The 22,422-nt window shown below is 36.5% G+C and overlaps 2 protein-coding genes across 6 annotated transcripts in view; one reads left to right on the top strand and one right to left on the bottom strand.

The window, feature by feature from the left end:
* drd4a (dopamine receptor D4a) overlaps positions 1 to 1,554 on the top strand; it is a 37,928-nt gene extending 36,374 nt beyond the window's left edge. For 3 of the 4 annotated variants that reach the window (XM_073813357.1, XM_065277505.2, XM_073813356.1), the window contains exon 5: positions 793 to 1,550. In XM_073813357.1, the coding sequence (XP_073669458.1) occupies positions 793 to 1,004 (212 nt within the window). In that variant the 3' untranslated portion in view covers positions 1,005 to 1,550. Of the gene's footprint in view, positions 1 to 792 lie in introns of all 4 variants that reach the window. The other variant, XM_065277504.1, reaches the window with a different exon arrangement.
* A 6,429-nt stretch (positions 1,555 to 7,983) lies between these two features.
* deaf1 (DEAF1 transcription factor) lies at positions 7,984 to 21,484 on the bottom strand. Of its 2 annotated transcripts, none has more exons than XM_065277498.2 (13): positions 21,067 to 21,484; positions 20,601 to 20,698; positions 20,361 to 20,490; positions 19,314 to 19,460; positions 19,051 to 19,190; positions 18,877 to 18,942; positions 18,734 to 18,766; positions 18,538 to 18,661; positions 15,550 to 15,678; positions 14,161 to 14,417; positions 11,675 to 11,734; positions 8,580 to 8,669; positions 7,984 to 8,499 (listed from the first exon to the last, which is right to left on the bottom strand). In XM_065277498.2, the coding sequence occupies exons 1-13, from the start codon at positions 21,254 to 21,256 to the stop codon at positions 8,395 to 8,397; spliced, it is 1,569 nt and encodes a 522-aa protein (XP_065133570.1). In that variant the 5' UTR covers positions 21,257 to 21,484; the 3' UTR covers positions 7,984 to 8,394. The 2 variants fall into 2 exon arrangements, with proteins under 2 accessions (XP_065133570.1, XP_065133571.1); XM_065277499.2 differs by having other exon boundaries at positions 20,385 to 20,490.
* Between the last annotated feature and the right edge of the window lie 938 nt (positions 21,485 to 22,422).

Here is a 22,422-nt window from a genome sequence, read left to right as displayed (position 1 = left end):
CTTTATTTGCCATTTATGTTGCAACGCATTGTAGCAAATAAAAAACCCTTACGAAAACCAATAAAACAACAACATGAAAAACATGATTACTATATTTTTACAAAAAAAACTGATTTTTTATTGAATTGTATGCCATTTTGCACCGCCATTTGTTTCTACAGTAGCCCTAAACGGACAACCTGCTCTATAGAGCGTGTTTTGATACTACATTGGCTGCGTCCAAAAACTCTAATTTCCAAGGCAGAAAGGCATCAATGCATGTCCGAATTCAATGTTTGCTTTACTTCGTGACCCCTGAGATAGCTCCACTGTCCTGTCCCACTTCTATGCGCGTTTGTGCATGGGGAATGTGATTGGTTGAGCCTGGTCGAGTTCTAAAAAATAAAACGACGGCCACTTTTTACACCTTTTAATTGCATTTCTAGCGAGAAATTAGTATTGTAGTTTTCAAATATGTGATTAGTTATCATAAAGGCACTCTCTGTTTATTTAAACACGCTGCCTATGAAGTGTGTCCGAAAGCGTTTCTCTGAGCTGCCCTTCCAAAGTCATTGCCTCATGAGGCAGCGAGACAATAAGTCAGTACGCAGCCGTTGTCTCAAATGATGACGTGTTTGTCCTATGGCGGCTACCGTAGCTTCACTATGCATTTCGAAAAAGAGGGGTGAGCTGTTGGTTGATGCCACTAAAAATCCACACACTGGACCTTTAAAATCCGACAGAATAAGTCAGCTGACTCGGTGTCGTGAGATGTTACATTTTAAACATAGCGTGTGCTTTATCTCTCTACAGGTGCCTTTCTGTTCTGCTGGACGCCGTTCTTCGTAGTGCACACTATGAGGGCTCTCTGCGAGGACTGTGACATCCCCAGTAGCGTCACAAGCATCGTCACCTGGTTGGGTTACGTCAACAGCGCCCTCAATCCGATCATCTACACCGTCTTCAACACAGAGTTCAGAAAGTTCTTTCGGAAGTTTGTTCCGACTCTGCCCAGCTGCTGCTAACCGCTAACAGTTTATGAACAATCGAAACGAACCCAAAAATGTGAATAAACCAGAGATAAAAATGCTTTGTGTAAATACAGCATGTTTTATGACAGTATGCTTATTGCTGCCATTATATTTACTCTTGTTTTAATTTTGTAAGTTTAAGTTTTCAGAACTGACATCAGTGGGCCTCGTTCATGAAATATGTGCAGAAGGAATTTTCTCGTTGTCCCACAATATTAGTCGTGATTAGGAAACATTTACATTCATGCATTTGGCAGATGCTTTTATCCAAAGCAATTTATAGTGCAATACAATGTATACATTTTTTTCAGTATGCATGTTTCCTCGAATCGAACCCATGACCTCTTGCGTTGCTAATGCAATGCTCTACCAACTGAGCTACTATTTTATTTTGATTTGTTCTGCATGTGTTTTATTAATATGGCCAACGTAGGCTTTCTACGAAAACAATGTCTGTGGATTGGTTTACTATACGACGTTCTTGTCACACATGATGGAGATTGTACAGTGACCTGGGTTTGATTTTTTATCTTGCAATCTGATAAATAAATGTTTTTCACAGACAAGAACCATTTCGTACTGATGTCCGAAAGAGGAGATTATATAAAGGTGGATATTCCATCACTTTCAATTATTTACAGTCTATCAGATTCACATAACAAGGGTTTTTCCTCCACATTCTGATGACCGAGCACCTCTTCCTTGCTTCCTTCTATCCCGTCGTCCATCTGATGTTTCCCTCATTCCTTATGCCACGTTTGCTTTTAATTCTAAAAACATTAAAAAGTAATTTCCCTAAAAGTAGATCCGCGAGTGACATCAAGGTCAAGAGAGATAGAGAGATGTCCTTCTGTGGCACAGGGGCCAAGTGATTTCCTGATGCTTTTAAAATGAGACACGTCAAAACTTATTACGCTCTGAAAGCCACGGCGGCAGTCGCTGTCTGTCTGGGTTCAATCCATCCTCTGTCCTCCATGCAAAAAGATGGAGCGCTGTCAAACCACACCTGTGACGGCTGGCAGATGCCAGGCAGTAAGAGAAGGAACCGGATGCAGACGTCATAGGTTGATGGATTGAGTTATGTTTGTCCTAGAATATGTTTCTAAAAATAATTATGAGATCTTAAACCTTTTGATCCAAATATAGTCTGAGGTATTGTTGAGATATGTACAGTAAGATTACATCAATCTGCATATGTTGTTGTTTGAGTGTTTTGCGGTCATTCGGTTATAATAATTATAGATCTATTGAGGTACAAATTGTCTTTCTCTAATTAAACATACATTTTAGGGTTGCCACAGCCCAAAATAAACTACATACACTGACTGAGTCACAGGATTCGTGTTTTGCTGATGGGTTATCTCACCAAGCAACTGAATTGAATCTTCCCAACAGTGTCACAAAGAGCATAAACCCTCATTATCACCCTTATTACTGGCATACCCGAATAGGCTTGTAGAGAAATGCCAGAAATAAAGACAAGCTTTAAAGTAAATGTCACATCCAGCAGGAAACACTTTGACTGTGGACCATCTTTCTTTTAAAAAGAGAATCGTATCTCCTGTTGATGAAACACTCCTGCTGGGGTAAACATTTGAATACAGAGCTGGTGTAAATGATTCACAAACATAGGGCAGGTGTGTATGTATTTGTGTGTTTTGGAAATACAGAAACTTTCTAACTCACATCTTGCAGCGCATTACAAGCTATTTTATCAGTAGGCTATGTGTGTGTTGTCTGGGGATTGAACCCATGATCTTTAAAAATCCTTTAAAAATACAATGAAATTGCCTTTTTATCTCCATCTAAAACAAAATTTACTTTTAAGGTAAATTTTTAAAAGAGCATTATGGAATATATATATACAGGAATACAGCATTTTTATTAATATAGAATATGTAAAGAACAAAAAATCTTATGAATTTCCATTTGGCAAAAAAAAAACAGAAATATATTGTGACACATGTTCACAAAAAATGTATTTTAAAATATAATTTTTTGGCCATTTTTCAAATAAATGTTAAAAATATATCTTTTTTAAAGCATTTATATTCACGTCACAATAAAAAAACTTCGTATTGGAAACATAACAGGTTTGAAAGGGTTAAAATTAAATATATTTTCAACTGTAAAATATACTAATAATTTTATATTTTATACATATTTTATACAAACCTTTATATTTTGGCCAAGAAAAATATATATATTTGCTGTATGGGTTGTAAAATTAGAAATGTAGCCTATTTGTTGCCCCTGAAATACATTTTGAAATATATTTTGAAAACAAAATTATTTTCAAATAAAAAACATTTAATTAAGCTTTACTTTAGCATATATTTAAAATATTTTTTGCCGTATGGGTTTATGCCGCGTGCAATCGCGATGCAGCTGCTCCGCCTCCGTCCGACGTCGGTGACGCTGAACGTCTTTCACGAGGCAGAAAGTTTGAATGTGTATCAGTCTGTTCTTCCCACAAATTATCGCATATTTTCTCAAAAAGAGTCATATGATATAAAACTACCTACATGGAAGGTTTGTGAGCTGTTCACAAGGCTGTACGGAAAAACAGCGAGAAGTTTGTGTTCCTGAGAAGAAATGAAGTGATACGACGTAAGGGTGAGGAAATGATGACAGATATTTTTGGGTGAACTTTAAAAAAAGAACAAAGGGAACATTAGACTTCTGAAAGACCTTCGAGGCTAAATTAACTTCCTTTGCCCTTTTTTCATATTCATAAAGAGGTTTTTGCACACCATTAAAGAGCATGACCAGCTTGTATCAAGAGAGAAACGAAAGAACACCAGACAGCTGTGGGGAATCTCACTCTGACGTGACGTCATCCGCTGACAACGAGTGTGACGTAATAGGTAAGTCTTTCATTATTCCGGAGTTTGTTTTTTCATTTAACACAATACTATATATACACAAGTTTTATATATATATATATATATATATATATATATATATATATATATATATATATATATATATATATATAAGCTTTATGGGAGTCTATTTGAAAATCTACGTCACAAGTTTGATATATTGTTTGATATAGTGATACATTGTTTTCCCTAGTTTATGTTTGCACTTTTACATTATGCAGTAAATAAAACTGTAAAGTAAGTTATGGGTTCAATGTGAATTAAGATCTATTCAGCATTTTACACAGTGTTAAGCCCAAATACACATGTATATAAATGCACTGTACTGTAAGTCACTTTAGATGAAAGTTTTTGTTAAATGCATGAATGTTGCATCTGTGGCATCATTTCCAGTGTTATATTTTTCTTCATTGACTTGTTAAAGTCCCCTATCCTAGAAAATGCACTTTTAAATTTGTTTCTAGCAGAAAATGAGTTGCCATGCAGAAACATCCAGTAATTATACAAATCTATCTATTCTTCTTTGTGTAATCTCTTTTAAACCGCAACAGGCTGTTGGGGATGCCCTATCAATGTGATGTCACATTGATTAGGCCCCACCCATGAAGCCATCATTCCATAGCTGTTTTTGTGTTTCTTTAAATGCAAAGAAAGCTCTTGTTCCCTTCCCCGTATGCAAAGTAGAGGGTAGACCGCTTACACATGTGCTTTGGACTACAACAAGGTTGAACTACATGCACATAAGGCGGAGGCTGTGAGCATTCATGGGTGGGGCCTAATCAATGTGACATCACATTGATAGGGCATCCCCAACTATGGAATGATATTCCGGACAATATTAAAAAGGAATTGCAAATGGTATTTGCAATTGCGTTTCCTACTTGTGGGTGTAAAAACTGTGACTTAATTCAAACGCAAATGCAAACTGTTTGCATTTCCGTTTACGCGAACGTACAATATATGCCAAATTTCAAATGTAAAATCAAAGTCCATTTGCAATTGAGTTTCCTATGTCTTTCGAGTTATGACCCCGCCATATTTCAATCTCAATTGCAATTCATAATTTGCTATTTCACTTCCTCTAGCATCACGTTCCGATCTTGCCAAAACTCAAATGAAATCGCAATCCTCTTTGCATTTGCGTTTCCAATGCCTGTACTTAAACTTGTCAATCACAGTGTTGGAGGTGGGGTTATATTATAGGGCGTGTTTGGAAGCCACGTCACTCACAGTCGACCACGCTTCACTGCGCTTAAACGGCCACAAGGGGGAGCACAAGAAAAGCCAAAATGATAACACAGAAAAATGTTTATACATTAAATTATATAATACCTCTGTTATATTTCAGCAATTAACCAAATAAGCTTAAGCACTGTTTATTAGCTTGCATAAACTTGCATTAACTTGCTAGTAAAGAAAGATGCCATTTTAAAGCATTTTAATAAAAAAAGAGCTCATTCTGTGTTAATCAGATGTGATGTGAGCTAGTGAAGAATCAAGTAAATGTGGGTACATTAATTCATGCTAATAACATTTTATTTTAATAGTGATTGGTTATGGAAGGACGGGGTTGACTGGTTTCTAATGCGTTTTAACTGAGAACAAAAAACACGCGCTTCTTGCGTTCTCCTTAAATAAATAAATATTCTTTCTTCAGGGTTCTAGAGCATCAGTCCACATACATTTCTCTCACCCTCTCCAGAAATATCGCATTTGCAGCTTTTATCCTGTTTACCCACGACGATTAATGATGAGAAACATCTCATGCTGCACCTGACCCTTACGAAAATTAACCATGGTTTTACTACAGTTAAAAAAAACATGGTTTTGACAGCCAGGGTTTTCAAAATCATAGTTAAACTATGCTAGTGTAGTAAAACCATGGTTTTGCTGATAGTAATCAATACACCAAAAACCATGGTTACTACACTTTTACCACAATAAAACCATGGTTAATTTTCGTAAGGGGAACTTTGGGACCACTCGTCTTCCGACTCGCTGTCACTCATTGCTGACTCCGTTGAGCCACCGACCACTCTTTGTTTTGTCAGACAGATTAACATTTTTATATTGTTTTACTAAAAATACCAAGGTTACAAAATCTTTGTTAACCTTTTGAAGAAAATAAGGGTTATATGATATTTTGATACATAATAGACTGCATTAATTTTATAATACATTTAGTCAATAAGTCAGCTAAATGTTCACATATTATTTTTCTGATCGTAATATCATTTAGCATACTTCATTGACTGATTTATAAAATAATACCTTTTCTAATAAAACACAAGTGTTTAAAATAATACACTTATGATACACGTCTAATAATACACTTATAGCGTTTGACATGAGATAATGTCAAATCATTCTGCCAAATTATTACTGACAAAATCAACTGAAGGTCAATAATCAATTAATTAAGATGCGTTCCTTTAATTAATAAAACTCACACTTTTGAAACGGTGCTTATCTGGTTAATAATTGCTGCAATATAACTGAGGTAATATATAATTTAATGTATACAAATTTTTCTGCGTTATCATTTTAGCTTTTCTTGTGCTCCCCCTTGTGGCCGTTTAAGCGCAGTGAAGCGTGGTCGACTGTGAGTGACGTGGCTTCCAAACACGCCCTATAATATAACCCCACCTCCAACACTGTGATTGACAAGTTTAAGTACAGGCATTGGAAACGCAAATGCAAAGAGGATTGCGATTTCATTTGAGTTTTGGCAAGATCGGTACGCGATGCTAGAGGAAGTGAAATAGCAAATTATGAATTGCAATTGAGATTGAAATATGGCAGGGTCATAACTCGAAAGACATAGGAAACTCAATTGCAAATGGACTTTGATTTTACATTTGAAATTTGGCATATATTGTACGTTCGTGTAAACGGAAATGCAAACAGTTTGCATTTGCGTTTGAATTAAGTCACAGTTTTTACACCCACAAGTAGGAAACGCAATTGCAAATACCATTTGCAATTCCTTTTTAATATTGTCCGGAATATCATTCCATAAACAGCACTTTTTTCATTGCAGCCACAAATTTGAACATCATATACTTTAAACTTTACAGACACATTCTGGGGATTCCAGAGACTATTTTTATATTGCTGAAAACACCTACGTTACTAAGAGTGACGGAAAATTAAAAGTTGTGATTTTCTAGGCAGATATGGAACTATACTCTTATTCTGGCGTAATAATCAAGGACTTTGCTGCCGTAACATGGCTGCAGCAGGTGTTGTGATATTACGTAGCGCCTGAAAATAGTCCCCTACTATTGAAAGTAACATCAATACGCCTGCTGCAACCATGTTGTAGCAGCAAAGTCCGTGATTAATATGCCAGAATGAGAGTATAGTTCCTAGCCATACAGAAGAGTCAAGTTTTAAATAGGAAAAATATCAAAACTCTTTGGTTATTTTTTAGCGTGATGCTAATGGTCTAATCAGATTCAATGAATTATGCTAAGTTATGCTAAAAGTGGTACCACCAGACCCAGAGATCAGCTGAATGGATTCCAAAATGGTAAAAATCAAATGTTTAACTCTAGGGGAGCTGGAAAATGAGCATATTTTCAAAAAAAAGTGGTGTGTCCCTTTAAATAGAAAACTTGGCTTCGGACATCAGTAGTGATACTTCCATAATTCCCCAAACAATTTTCTCTCCGTGTGCATCGATCCAGAGTTAGATGCAGAGGTACAAATGGAGATAATAAAAACATCGTCCTGCAGCAAACTACTGTATCAGCAAAAGATGCTCAAGGGAAATCTAATCCACTGACTGTGTAATGTAGTCAGATAAACTTTTTAAAATTGGCATGAGACGCTTCGAAGAAATGTGAAAACACACTTCTGTGTCATGAGTTATGTTGTTTGTAAAAATTTGATGCTTAGCATTAAGGCCTGGATTATTATAAATAAGGTCAGTTGTGTGCCGGCTTTCACAGATTAAATCTGAGGTAATAATGTGCCATATTCATTCATGATAATCGACTTTGCTTTTGGTGTTGTTATGTGTGTCCTGAATCCAAAATGGATCAAATAAAGATGCACACAAGCTCAGACATTGGCATTTATTTTTGTATTGCAAACACTTGAACATTGCCATCCTTCATTACACTGAGTTTGATAACACTTTATAATTAAAATGAATACCAAATATTAAAAAATATATATATATTTAATTCTGTCATTATTGACTGTTCTGTAGTTCCAAACTTGATTTCTTAAGTCCAACATAAGTTGCTTTTATTGTACATAAAACAACAACTGAGAGATTCTTTAAGAAGAAAGATGACCTGAGGTTAAACAAATTACAACAGATATTTTGTAACTTTCACTGACAGAATCCATAGCAAGAAACAAAAACATCGATCACAGGGATGACAAAATAAGTGTGTGAGCGAGGAAGCTGCTACAACAAGGCTTTAACCAAAATCCATGGATACGTCATACAGTGCAAGGACGGCGGTCCTGTGGTATGAATGAGAACTTTAGACCTTTCCTTTCTCTTCCTTTACGCTGGAAATCTGAATCTCTTCCTGAATGTTGATGGCTGCGCTCGGCTGACAGCAGCTCAGCTGATGCTCCTTCCAGTCCTGAAGACAGACGGGTACAAAAATTAAATAAGAGGCTCTAACTAGCGTGAAATAAAGGTCAACGTTTGTTATGGACTTACCTTCCGCTGACAGAAGCCAGAACAGTAATGAACTTTATGACATCCCGTGCATTCACTAAAAGCCTCTCGACCGCAGTTCACACATGTGTGCTGAAAGGAAAATATATTAATTTTATTATTACATAAGTTGGTTAAAGTCAATAGGAAATCAAAAATCTGATTACCGGTACTTATGCATCTGGCAGGCGCTTTTAACAAAAGTGACATATAGGGGATTACTTTTATCAGTACTTCAAACCCACAACCTTTGCGTTGCTAACACAATGTTCTCCCAAATGCCATTGTAGTAGATTTTTGAAAACAACTTGAAAGAGGAAAATACTACATTATGTGATAAAAAATTTTTGGGGTGACCTATTCCCTTATTCTTTCCCCATTATTGACGAGTTAACTTGTCAATTAAAAGAAAACGCTTAATGACGCGTTTTTCCGACAATTCGAATTATCCACCAGATGGCGCTCTTTCCCAATTTCTAACCCGGAAGTATCCCTTTAGGGCAAACCAAGCGTGCCGCACAAGCCCTGAAAAGTGAAGCCAAAACGTCTCTATCGCCCCCCAGTGACTGGTCCCAGTATAGGTCATAAACCCCGCCTCCCCATGTTATTCAAAGGGACTTGAGACCAACTAAAAAAATTTATTACACTTCAATTATCTTTTTTCCGAAGCTGGTTTCTGTCATTAATTGTAGTTTTTATCACACTGATGTAAATTAAAATGTTTGTTTTTAAAATAGGTTTGTGTTTAGTTAGTTATTTAATGATATAAAAACGGTGGTGTCACGTCATGATTGACAGCTGTGATATCGTGTGATATGCGCATTCTGCGAGAGCGAGGGCGGGGTTTTGATTTCGCGGCTTCACTTCCTGCTCACTACTGCGCATGACTGGTCCCCAAATCGCTACTGCGCAGACTCAAGACCAAAGATGTCAGCGCCATATCGGGACACTGGCGGCTTCACTTTTCACCAATGGAAGGGAGCGAACAGGCGTCGTCCATCTTTTTTTACAGTCTATGGGGCAAACTGTTCAAATATTTTTTATGTTTTTTTTTAGCGATTTGAATCTGATCTTTATCAAAAGTCCTGGAACAAAAACGCATTTATCTCAGCTTTTTGCTCAAAATTTGGTTTTGAAGGTAAGATTAAACTTTTTTTTTTTAAAGCAAAGGGTCTGTTCTTTCATTTAAGAAATTGAATGTTTATATATTTAAAGAAGAACATTTATTGGACGGCATAATAAAAAATGCTGGCAATTTTAAAAAAGAAATCGCTGGTGGGGAAAGAGTTGAAGGATACCTCGACTATGAAATTTTTTAATACTTTTTATTTGGCTTTTACTGAAATCCATTGATAGGATCACATTAAATATTTTTATTACTTGGGATACATTAAAAATCCCAACATGTAATACTCATTTTACCCTATGGAGGCCGGTATTGTAAATCGCAGATGTGGGTTCTGGGTCAATGACTTGTAAAAGTTGTCACGAAATATACAGTTTACTATAGTAAAAAAAACTATGCTATCTATTATAGTATTTCATGTAAGAATGTTTACTCCTCACTCCCACCTTCTTACCTTTCAGATCATCTTTCATTAATTTGTTTTTTTGCATAGTTCATCATTTATGCTGTTAATTTTCAGTTAAACAGAAGACATTAATGTTGTATTTTTAATGACATGCAGGTGTCAAAGTTTATTAAAACAATGCATTTTTACTGTTTTTAAATTTACATTCATATAGATAATCTCAGTGTTAATCTATTAAGCCATGCATATTACGTTGTTGTGGCATCTTGCAAAGTTTTTCATTTCCTCAAAATAATTGGACATTTCTATCTCTATTTCTTTCACTCAGCTGCCCTTCACATCTAAACCACCTGCCATGTCTGCGCAGCTGGTGGCCGCATGTGACGGTAATGAGTGTTTCCACAGTTCTGCTCTATCACAATACATCTTACAAAACCAACTAAGGCCGTGTTCAAAATGGTACGCTAAAAACTCTGTTCTTCCAACAAGTCCGCACTTTTGTGACGTAACGCCGCTTTGACTGTCAGGAGGAAGTCCTCTGCGAAGGCCGTACATATGCTGGCTCAGGAAAGTGCACATTAAGGGCTAGGGCTGTAACGATTAATCGTGCAAATGCGCGTTTTCTCAATAAATGAATTTTAATGAATTATGGTGAAATCCCGGCACATAACAAAGCATAAAACAACAAAAAAATCTGCCAATGGGGTAAGAAAATTTTTCTTGAATTTAGTGTTTAAGAAAAATTTTCACTTTTTTTGCTTACCCCATTGGCAGATTTTTTGCTTGTTTAATGCACAAAATCACATAAATTTGATATTTTTGGTCTAAAAACTAGACTTATTTTCTTGGGTCGTTTTGCTCATCAAGAAAAAGCATCTTAATTTAAGAATTTTTAGATATTTTTACTGAAAACAAGACAAAAATACTAAGAATTATTTTTATTGAAAATAATTTTTTGCAGTGTGTATGATGTAATGAAATAAGGAAAAATTGATGACGGGGCTGTTTAATTATTTGAAAATAATGCATCATACCCGAGGTGATAATGTGGCCACGATGCAAAGCGAAGTAAGTACACATGTGAACTAAATATATAAACACTGCTAGTAGAAACATTTTACATATTGTGCCTTAGCTGATATACACACCTGCTGTGTCTCGCATCATCTGGATTATATATTAATGCCGTCAACTGCTAAATGACCACAGTTGAGCTAATCAATTATTTCCCAATTGTTTAGTGTGGAAATGTTTTTCCCTAGAGATCAATTTCTTTTGGAAGAAAATAAATAGATTTTTTCCTCCTGAAACCTTTTCTGTTACACTCCACTGGTTGAATGAATCCAGAGCTGGACTCAGCGGTTGGTAGCGCTGTGATATGGCAACTTCTGCCAAATCATAAACTACTGCTGTCGAGGGAGCTTCAACATATTGACAAACTATAGAAACCGAACAGCGGGGAAACAATGCAAGCTGAACCTCCAACTGTGCCTGCAAAAAGGATCTCACAAACAAAAATATTTTTCCATCTACACCCAAAGAAATCCACCATAGTTGTTCACTTGCCTTGATGATAATTTCGGTGATTTTGTCATCATCGCTGATTGACAGCTGAGTCTGATAAGCCTGGAGAAAGTACAGCATGTCAATTAGATGAATCAGTGTTAGCAGACAAGTGGATGCTTTTTAAAAAGGTCATCACCAATGCTTTATTCATTTACATCTTCCCGTAGATGTACTTAAAGTATTAGCTAGGTGTAGTGGGTTTTTTTGCACAAAATCTATATATTAGAGTTAATACATCTAAAGTAATCCGGATGCATTTGAAAGAAACAACTCAAAGGCCATTAACACCATAGACGGTAACGATAACGTCAATATATTTTTTGCAATCGTTTTATATTAAAAAGAATATCACTGTTCACACCACAGCTATAACGATAAAAATACAATAAATAATATTATTGTGATCACTTTATTAATGATTTCGAATGACAACAAATCAAATCTCTTTAAATTTAAAGTGCTCACATATTTAAAATGGGAGACAACACTGTGGAAAAGCTCTTTGTCGAGGTCCCTAACATAAAATTACGTCACTGTTTCGCTGTTGCAGTGAAATTAAGTGCGTAACATTTTTATTCTACTACGCCAATAAATAAAATGTTAAATTACATAAACTAGATTCACTATTTACAGGTACACAAAACATAGCGAGCTGAGGACATCCGTTGGTTATAGCCGCTGTAAATGTAACAAGAACAGCATATTTACACATTTATTATCATGAATAAACAAAGTTATCGTTATCATCTGGTGGTGTGAATGTTAATACAGTTATAGTTAAAGTTATGATTAGTGTAAACAGGTCTTACGGTACATTAACATGGGGCATAAGCGTAAACGTTTCTCATTTACTTTTAATGGGTGACGTCATGCGTTGCCGAACTGAATTGTTGATCCGTCAACATTGCGTCACTGACGTTGCTTGCGGCAGAAGTTGAAAATTTCTCAACTTTTCAAGCGCCAATGCGTGCGTCAGCCAATCAGATTGCTTTGACGCACGCATTGCCGCTTGAAAAATTTAGAAATGCTCAACTTCTGCCACGAGCAATGGCACTGACGCGGCGCTGACGGATCCACAATTCAGTTTGGCAATGCATGACGTCACCTATAAAAAGTGAATGGGAAGCGTCAACGCTTACGCCCCGTATGAATGTACCGTTACGTTTAAAGCTTTAATTAATTTGTGTGCAGCGTAAACTGATACTTTTCAAACATTTGTAGTGTGGACAGAGAAAAAAGGGATAGTTAAAACAATAGGTGTGTTCGAGTTCATGCTGTGCAGACCGATTGTCGAGGTTTGCCGCTTGCAGTCAATGGAGGAGTTAAAGACGGAGCCGTCAAGTAGGACACCTGTTGCTTGCTGTAGTGACGTGTTTACGGTTTCTTTTTTCTTTTTTTGCAAATGAAGTGGACTAGATGGTGAATTTGTAAAATGCACACCTCTTAATAAAAACTATTTTAATTGCTGTTTATACTGTATTTCTAAAAAATAATAGGAAACATAAGCCACACTGCAAAAAATGACTTTCTTACTTAGTATTTTTGCCTTTTTTTCAGTAGAAATATCTAAATACTCTAAAATTAAGATGCTTTTTCTTGATGAGCAAAATGACCTTAGAAAATAATTTACATTTGTAGACAAAAAATATACAATTTAGTGAATTTGTGCTTTAAACGAGCAAAAATATCTGCCAATGGGGTGAGAAAAAAAATCTTGAAATAAGTTAAAAAATTTTCTTAAACACTTAATTCAAGCAAAATTTTCTCACCCCATTGGGAGATATTTTTGCTAGTTTTTAAGCACAAATTTACAGAGCCCCTAAGGTGACATTGGAGTAAAAAAAATCTAAAGTTTAGTGTCATGTGCTCAAGTAAAACTTTCGTGCGCGCACGTGAAACTATCGCGTGCGCACGTAAGACTTTCATGTGCACACACGAAACTTTTGCTTTCACGTGCGTGCGCGACAGTTTCACATGCCCGCGCGATAGTTTCAAGTGCGCACGTGAATCTAAATGCGATAGTTTCACGTGCGCACGCGATAGTTTTACATGCGCACGCAAAACTGAACTTTATTTAATTTTTTCTCCATGTCCCCTTAGGGGCTCCGTACAAATTCACTCAAATTCACTCATCAAGAAAATAAATCTTGATTTAAAAACTTTTTGATATTTTTACATAAAAAATAGTAAGTAAGAAAGTAATTTTTTTGCAGTGTAGATTATTAAAATACCAATAGAGTTTATTTTATTACATGACACAATATAACATAATCAGGTATATTATCGAGTTGCCTTTAGCGCCAGCTCAAATCGGACAAAACGCCTAACCAGCATGCACTGCTTCAAGTCAGCCGCCGATCAGTCTTCGCAGCGCCGCATGAAGTCGAACACACCTAATGCTTTTAGTCATGTGATGGAGTCGGGTGATCCATTCAACCCCAAACCCAATTAGCACATAAACTGAGTAATACATTCAGTAAAATGACCTCTTTCTGGGCGCCGTTGGTTTTCTCTGGACTGATGATGGCGTGCGATCCACCTTGACTAGCATGTTTAGCTTGTGCGATCAGGACTTTAAGTTGCTCGACGTTATTAAGCAGCGTTTCGGCCATCTCCTCCAGGTAAAGCCACGTACGCTGCTCACCTGTCTCTAATCCGTTCACCAGCGCCCCTTGTGGTGGGGGTTTAGACTGCACGACTGCCTGCTGGGGCACCACGGCCAGTGCAGGGAGAGTAGTCAACACTGAAAAGAGAGCAAATGCATGAACAATATTGCCCATGTCGAAAGCTGAATTGTATTTACGTCTACATAAATGAAACACAATGAGCAATGTAACCTTCGAGCAATAACATTTTTCTCTGGGACGGATGATTCGGTTGACCTTGACTAGACTAGTCATGTCCAGTTGTGGAATGGTCTCTTTTTAACCCTGACCCACATTTCATTTGACTTCTGGTTGTTGTTTTAAAAGAAGCAGGCTTCAATTGTGGACACAACCTAACCCACTCAATGGTTTCACAATGTCTATAAAAGAGTGTAATGAAATTAATATGGATAGCATAGCTCAGATCATTTAATCTTCAGAGAATTTGACTTTTGATCGCAGACTTTGCTATCTTATCTTTGCAAATCTAAGCACAATTTAATTATTATATTATACAGCGTTATTGAGATCTCTTCTGGATCTCTGGAGGATGTTGGTGGTGCCAATAGATAAAAAAATTTGCACACAACTTGTGCTACTTTAGTCCAATAAACATTTAGAATGTCAAATAAAATTGCAAAACGTGTAAACGTTGACAAATTTAGCATTCAACATATTAATATTAAAAGTGCATTAACTATTAGCATAAACTGATACCTGGAAGCACCTAAATACAAAATTCATGGGTTTGAGGATATGCAGAATCTGATCAAACAAAGTTTCCTTGGCTTACTTGACTGTCCAGGGATGACCCATATCTAAACATTCCCGTCTCTCGTACAATTGTGCCATTTAACAAAAGTCACCCCATCCGGACAGGTTACAATCCGTAAAATAACTCATTATTTGCGACACATGCTGGGCTCAGACAGACTCAGGCTCCATCTGACACAAAGACCTTGAAAAATAACAGTGCCATTGTTTTCAGCCAAAAGCGAGCCAGAAAGGGGTCAATCCCGGCCTTCGGGAGGGGGGAGAGAGTTTCGACCTTGGTCGGCACGACCACACCGCATGCAAACAATTCAAAGTATTTCAAAAAATGGCACAGCTTCAATATGATTGGCTGGCTTTATGTCATTTCTGTTGGTCAGGTTGTGAAACAGTATTATGCATGTAATGAACCATAGCTTTGTGTATCGTATGAATATTGGCGGCCTGCCTACTACTTACCAGTTGTGTTGGTGAAAACGTCAGCAGGCGCCGGGCTGTCGGAAATGATAGCTGTCGTTTCACCTGAAGCCGTTCGGTCAAACGTCAGCGTGCCTGATGTGGTGATCTGTCCGGATGGACTCACTGTAACTGAGATCCGACAGACATTAATTAATTTCCTAACAGTTTGAAGAGCTTTTTCGCTTTTGATTACACGCTTCTCATGCAAAGATATCAGAAAGCATGCTGCTGAAATACTTAGTCATAACCAGGAATGTATAAAAATATGCAGATTTTGATATTTAAAAGTCATGCTTAGATTAAAAGGAACAAAACAGGTGGTGGTGAAATCTGTTTACACCTGGAATTAACGTCAATCTCAGATGATCTGATCACAGGTGGATCTGAAGTCTGATCGCTAAATACAGGTGTCAAAATAATCACTCAAAACACATGTTTGGTAAACAATGCCACCAGATTGCAGTGTAAATGCTAAATGCAGTGTTGCCAAATCCACGTTTTTCCCACATTTGGGCGGTGGAGGGATTTTGTTAATCTGCTGTCCATCTTAAGAGTTAGTTCACCCAAAAATGAAAATAATGTCATTAATGACTCATCACCCTCATGTCGTTCCAAACTCGTAAGACCTCCGTTCATCTTCAGAACATAGTTTAAGGTGTTTTAAATTTAATCCGAGAGCTTGTTCACCCTTCATTGAAAATCTATGTACGGTTTACTGTCCATGTCCAGAAAGGTAATAAAAACATTATCAAAGTAGTCCATGTGACACCAGTGGGTCAGTTACACATGTGCAAGACTAAAGTCACATGACTGCAGTGACACGGATGATGTACGACGCGGCTGACGTGTTATCTGGTGCGCCCCAGCTGTTTTTTTGTTTTGTTTGTTTTTTGTGCGTCCGGGCTTCATTTACAGTCTGAGGGAGACGCACGCTGTAAGTTTGAAAAAAAATTAGCAAACATGTCTGAGGATAACACATAATCCACATCACGTGACTTCAGTCTCATGTATGCGCTTCACAAAAGTAGCCCATGTGACATCAGTTAGAATGTGTTGAAGCATCCAAAATACATTTTGGTCCAAAAATAAAAAAAATTACAACTTTATTCAGCATTGTCTTCTCTCACAATGCTGAATAAAGTTGTAATTTTTTTTATTTTGGGACCAAAATGTATTTTGGATGCTTCAACACATTCTAACTGATGTCACATGGGCTACTTTGATGATGTTTTTATTACCTTTCTAGACATGGACAGTATACCGTATGTAGATTTTCAATGAAGGGTCAACAAGCTCTCGGACTAAATATAAAACATCTTAAACTGTGTTCCGAAGATGAACGGAGATCTTACAAGTTTGAAACAACATGAGGGTGAGTCATTAATGACATTATTTTAATTTTTGGGTGAACTTTCCCTTTAAGGCACGATGGTCTTATTTATAAAAACAGACTATAAATATATTACTTATATACATTAGTTTTTAGGAAATAAATCTGTGCAATGCATAAAAGTGAATGTAAAATATTTATTTTAGGCCTGGGAGTGGCATATTTTTAAGTCTTGGCGTTTGCCCTAAGATCATTAGATTATTTTAGCTGGTTTTGTTACACAGACCTGGCAACCATGGCTAAATGTGTCCTGATGTGTTCACAGGAGAAGCATTGCAATATGAGACCCTGGACCACAAACAAAGTCACAAGGGTACATTTATTGAAATTGTTAGGATAGGACAATATTTGGCTGAGATACAACTGTTGAAAAATCTGGAAACTGAGGGTGCCAAAAAATCTAAATATTGAGAAAAAGGCCTTTAAAGTTGTCCAAATGAAGTCCTTTGCAACACTAATGATAAATACATTTTTTTTTATGTTTACGGTAGGAAATTTACAAAATATCTTCATAGAACATGATCTTTACTTAATATCCTAATGATTTTTGGCATTAATTTTGACCCATACAATGTATTTTTGGCTATTGCTACAAATGAAGAGTTTGGTTCCAAAACGCAATAAATCCATTTTGACTAATTTCTTGGTTTTCTATACCAAGAAAGTGTCAAGATGAAAACCACTATTTTCTGTTACAAACTTTCACATAGCATCTTTAGGTTATAATAACATCAAAAAATGTTATCCATAATTTGATTTTCAAAGATTTATTATAAAAACGGAAGTTTTTTTTCCAAAATGCTATAAATCTATTGACTCAATATATAAATGTGTATTCATCTTTGCCATGTTATATTCATTTATTTGACTAGTGGTATACACTGATTAAAAAAAAACATTAATGGGATTAATCAAAAAACTTATTAAGAACACTGTCATGCTGCTGTCATTATTGGGGCTTTGTCGCTGAATTTTTATTGCAGCGATCAGCTGTAAAATGTTTTGTTCCTGCTCGATTTTTGTTGACTTTGAGTAAAATAATGGAAAGTTTTTCATGAGATCCCCTGGGGTCAATTTGTTAGCATGACAGAAGCTTGATGCTGTCAGGAGAACAAGCAACAGACGCCATTTTTCCTTCGCTGGAGTGCCTCTCGCATAAATTATTCGATTTTGATGGCTTACGTTTCTTCCCCGAAGCAGAAAAACCACCACAGGTTTATCAATGCCATCAAAGGTATTATTTAGTTTTTGTTTGTTTGTATTCAACACACCGCCATTAACGTTTACAATGCGTGGAATGGTGCGCTGTGATTTGTTGAGCGCATTTATTGCATTCTGCAAAGAAGGAAGACTGGCGTTTATCGCGTTTTGGGAAAAAGGGAGAAAAGATGACAGAATAACACGGCGGATATCGGATTTTGCGTAAAATGAAGAATTTACTTCTTAATACTGACCTGATACAATACTGATTTTTGCAATAACTATTTTTTTTTTTTTAAATGCCGTTTATCGCATTTTGGAACCAAACTATTCAAATATACCCATGCAATTTACGACTGGTTTACGACTGGTCACATATGGCGTTAAAGGTCCCTTACATGTTGCTCCTGGAGTCAGGGTGATGTTCTTTGGTGTCTGAATGTCTCTCTTCTCAGGAGAAGTTGACCGTTCATTGTCTTTCTTTCTTCTTTTGTAAGGGACAAACAGTCTGACGGGACCCGTCTGTAAGGACAGATTTAGTTACAAATACTGTTTGACATGATAACTACTGTACAAGACATTACAAATACTAACATTATCTCCTGGAAAAGGTCCATCCTTGGGAGACTGGTGAAAAAATAAAGATCAGAATATTCATATCAGAAATGTTTCTGAAACTAAAGTTAGTGTTATAACCGTCCTTATGATTTATGAGATTATGTTAGAGCGTCACTCACTGTGGAGAGATCATCGCAGCAGGCTGCACACGTGCAAGACGCCGCATGCGGGTTCAAAATGCGCTCCTGTAACACAAACACACACATACAATTACTAAACGTGTCTCTGGGGAGTTTTTGGACAGGGGTGGTCCTCTGTATGTGTGCATGCATGTGTTGTGATGCCCATCCAACCTGAATAAGACACTGCAGAGGTCGCCCAGCGTAGCGGATGCTCCTCTTCCAGTCTTTGCTGCTCGCTCTACCCGACATGCCCTCAAACTCTGTCGGTGTAAACCAGTTGTTGTTGTGTTTGATACAGCGCCCTTTGCCACCTGGGGTAGAAAGTTAAAGATCATTTATTTTTTGACTTCCAGATGAGAGAGGTTATAAAAATGGCTACAAAATAATCTCTGGGTTTTGCAATCTGTGTGCGCCCTCTTGTGTCCAGTGTGTACCTGAGCCCAGCCTGTTTTTGTACAGAATCCCACTTGTGTTCCTGCAACGTACGGGAAGCTCATTGTCGTATACTGATGGATCCCAGTTGTATTTCGAGATGTCCTTATCATGTCCAGATGTCAGAGGGGTGTTCGGGGTCTGAGGACCTGAGAGAAACAACCAGAGACATTTGAATTATTTTAGTAAAACAAATAGGGGCGGTTTCCCGGACAGGGCTTATCCTAGTCCCAGACTAAAATGCATGTTTGAGCTTCCTTTATTTAAAAACATCTTGCACTGACATATCTTAACATAATTAGTTTGTCTCAAGATGCACACCAGTATTGTTTTTTGTAAGGTTTGTTGGTAAAAACTACTTAAATGTCCCCAAATAACTAAAGCCTAGTCCTGGATTAATCTAAACCCTGTCTGGGAAACCGCCCCATAATGTATTACAGAAACTTGCACTCCCTAATCTTTCACTAAACGAATAATAAAAACAAACAATACAATAAATATTGTAATAAGAAAATATATCAATTACAGGATGTTTTACAATAAATTTGTGTGATGTGTGACTGCAGACTTTAAAACAAATGCTTTTGCACCCTGTCTTAAAGGGGACATTTCACAAGACTTTTTAAAGATGTCAAATAAATCTTTGGTGTCCCCAGCGTACACACGTGAAGTTTTAGCTCAAAATACCATATAGATCATTTATTATAGTATATTAAAATTGCCACTTTGTAGGTGTGAGCAAAAATTTTCCGTTTTGGGGTATCCTTTTAAAAGCAAATGAGCACTAAATAGCAGTGCCGTGGTTGGATAGTGCAGATTAAGGGGCGGTATTATCCCCTTCTGACATCACAAGGGGGGGGGGGCGAATTTCAATGTTCAATGAAATCTTTTTTTTCACATTTTCTAGGTTGATACAAGCACCGGTGACCGAATTATAGCACTTAAACATGAAATAAGTCAGATTTACATGATATGCCCCCTTTATAGAGCACTGACTCTAGATCAGCTCTTTTAAAACAACCTAACCCTACAGCCTGCGATACACACACCGGGTGTCATTGGTGTTGTGGTACCCTTCAGCCCTGTGGTGTCCATGATGCTTCCGTCCGTGTGAACGACGATCAGCGTGGCCTTCTGGGTACTGAGACTGTCTCCGATCTGAAGTGTGGTTCGGCCTGTCTGCGTGAAGCAGAAAACATGTCTGTCATTATTATCCAAAATAAGATTAGACCTCAGAATAGCTAATCGCACCTGTGGGAGGATACAGGTGCATCAGATGTTTTTTATACCAGCACGTGTTCAGGGATGGAAGCTGCAGTTGCGACTGTGGATGTAAATACAGTGTCCTCTGTGCCTTGAACATCTCTTACAGTGACTGCAGTGACCTCTGTAAACACAGATGTTTCAAAGTTTCTTCAGAATATTATATTTTATATTGTGTAATATTATCCAAGGTGCAATTTTATCAGTATCAGTATTTATTATTTATTTATTAATCAAAAATAGTAGATGGGTGGGTGAGTATAGGGAGATAGATATAATTTATGCTATGTTCTTTTTGTTAGAGTTGGCTACTAGAAATGCAGAGTGTTTATAATTAAGGCACTAAAATTTACGTTATAAATAAAAGCATTATAGTAAGTTATTAAAATGAATGATGTGTTGAATAATACGTAAATGCTAAAACATTCCGTACTGGTTCCATGTTTAACTATAATCCACAAACACAAAACCAGCCGGTGCACATACACTGACCAGCAAACGCGGTTTCGGGATCGTCCGGGTTCGGCAGTGATTCGGCTATGTCGATGTCTGCCGCTTCTTCCATCACAGTCATCGTGGCAACTTCGGGCTCCGATTCGGTATCCGAAACTACAACCGCAGACGCGCGCTCCGACGCGTCGCCCAGCTCGAGCGCTTTCGACGCCGTTTCAGTCGAGTCCATTTCAAAACACGAATCAAGCCGAAATTATCCGAAGGATTTTCGGGCCAAGATGCACTTCCCCCGTGCTCTGTAAATGCGCACGTATGCAATAATCCTTTAAGCGACTTCCACGGACAAAATATGTTATATTGCAACGTTTTTTCGTCAAAGTATATTACAAAAGAAAATGGTAGCAGGATAATGGCCTCTTGGAGCCTTTACTGAGGACGGAGATCAACACAGGAAGGAGACCAGGCGGAAATTACCGAACGAAAGCGGAAATTACCGAAAGTAAACGACGTAACACGAAATGACGCTCGTCAACGCTAAAAAAAAGAGGACGCAGTCAGATTAAATTAAACTAGAGAAAATTTACTTTTAAATGATAAATTATAAAAAAAACTTTACGATAAATATAATTATTCTTGATAACAATTGACAATATTAATGATTATTAATTTCCCTACATTATAGTATTGGAAAATGGTTATTATTAGTTATAATAATAAGTTTAACAATTTTATAAACTTATCAGTATTTCCTAGAGTATTATTTATTATATGTGTTTGGCATTACAGTACACAAAATGTAAGATTTGAATTAAAGAGAATTAGCACAACAATAAAGATATATATTAAACAAAGTTTCATTCAAGTCTTTATAAAGCATTAAAAAAATCTAATAATGATTTATTATTAATGATTTATTATAATAAATGTATTTGGCATTATACAGTACACAAAATGTAGGATTTGAATTTAACAAAAATAAAGATATATATTAAACAAAGTTTCATTCAAGTTTTTATAAAGCACTAAAAACAAATCAAATAATTATTTTATTATTAAACAAAGTCCTAATAAAGCATTAAAATCCATTATTTATTAATTATGATTTATTCTGTTCTATTAACTATGTGCTTTATAAATAAATAAATTGAACATTGTACATATATGTATTTGGCATTATACAGTAAACGAAATGTAGGATTTGAATTTTTGAGACTTAGTACAACAATAAAGATATATATTAAACAAAGTTTCATTCAAGTCTTTATAAAGCACTAAAAAAATCAAATAATTAATTTTTATTATTAAACAATGTCTTTATAAAGCTTTCAAAAAAATCAATTATTTATTATTGATTTATTATATGTATTTGGCATTATACAGTACACAAAATGTCGG

The sequence above is a fragment of the Paramisgurnus dabryanus genome, chromosome 23 (genome assembly GCF_030506205.2).
Source record: "Paramisgurnus dabryanus chromosome 23, PD_genome_1.1, whole genome shotgun sequence".
In the NCBI taxonomy this organism is placed as follows: domain Eukaryota; kingdom Metazoa; phylum Chordata; class Actinopteri; order Cypriniformes; family Cobitidae; genus Paramisgurnus; species Paramisgurnus dabryanus.
Note: the sequence above shows the minus strand (reverse complement) of the source record. Positions and strands in the feature narration are given on the sequence as shown.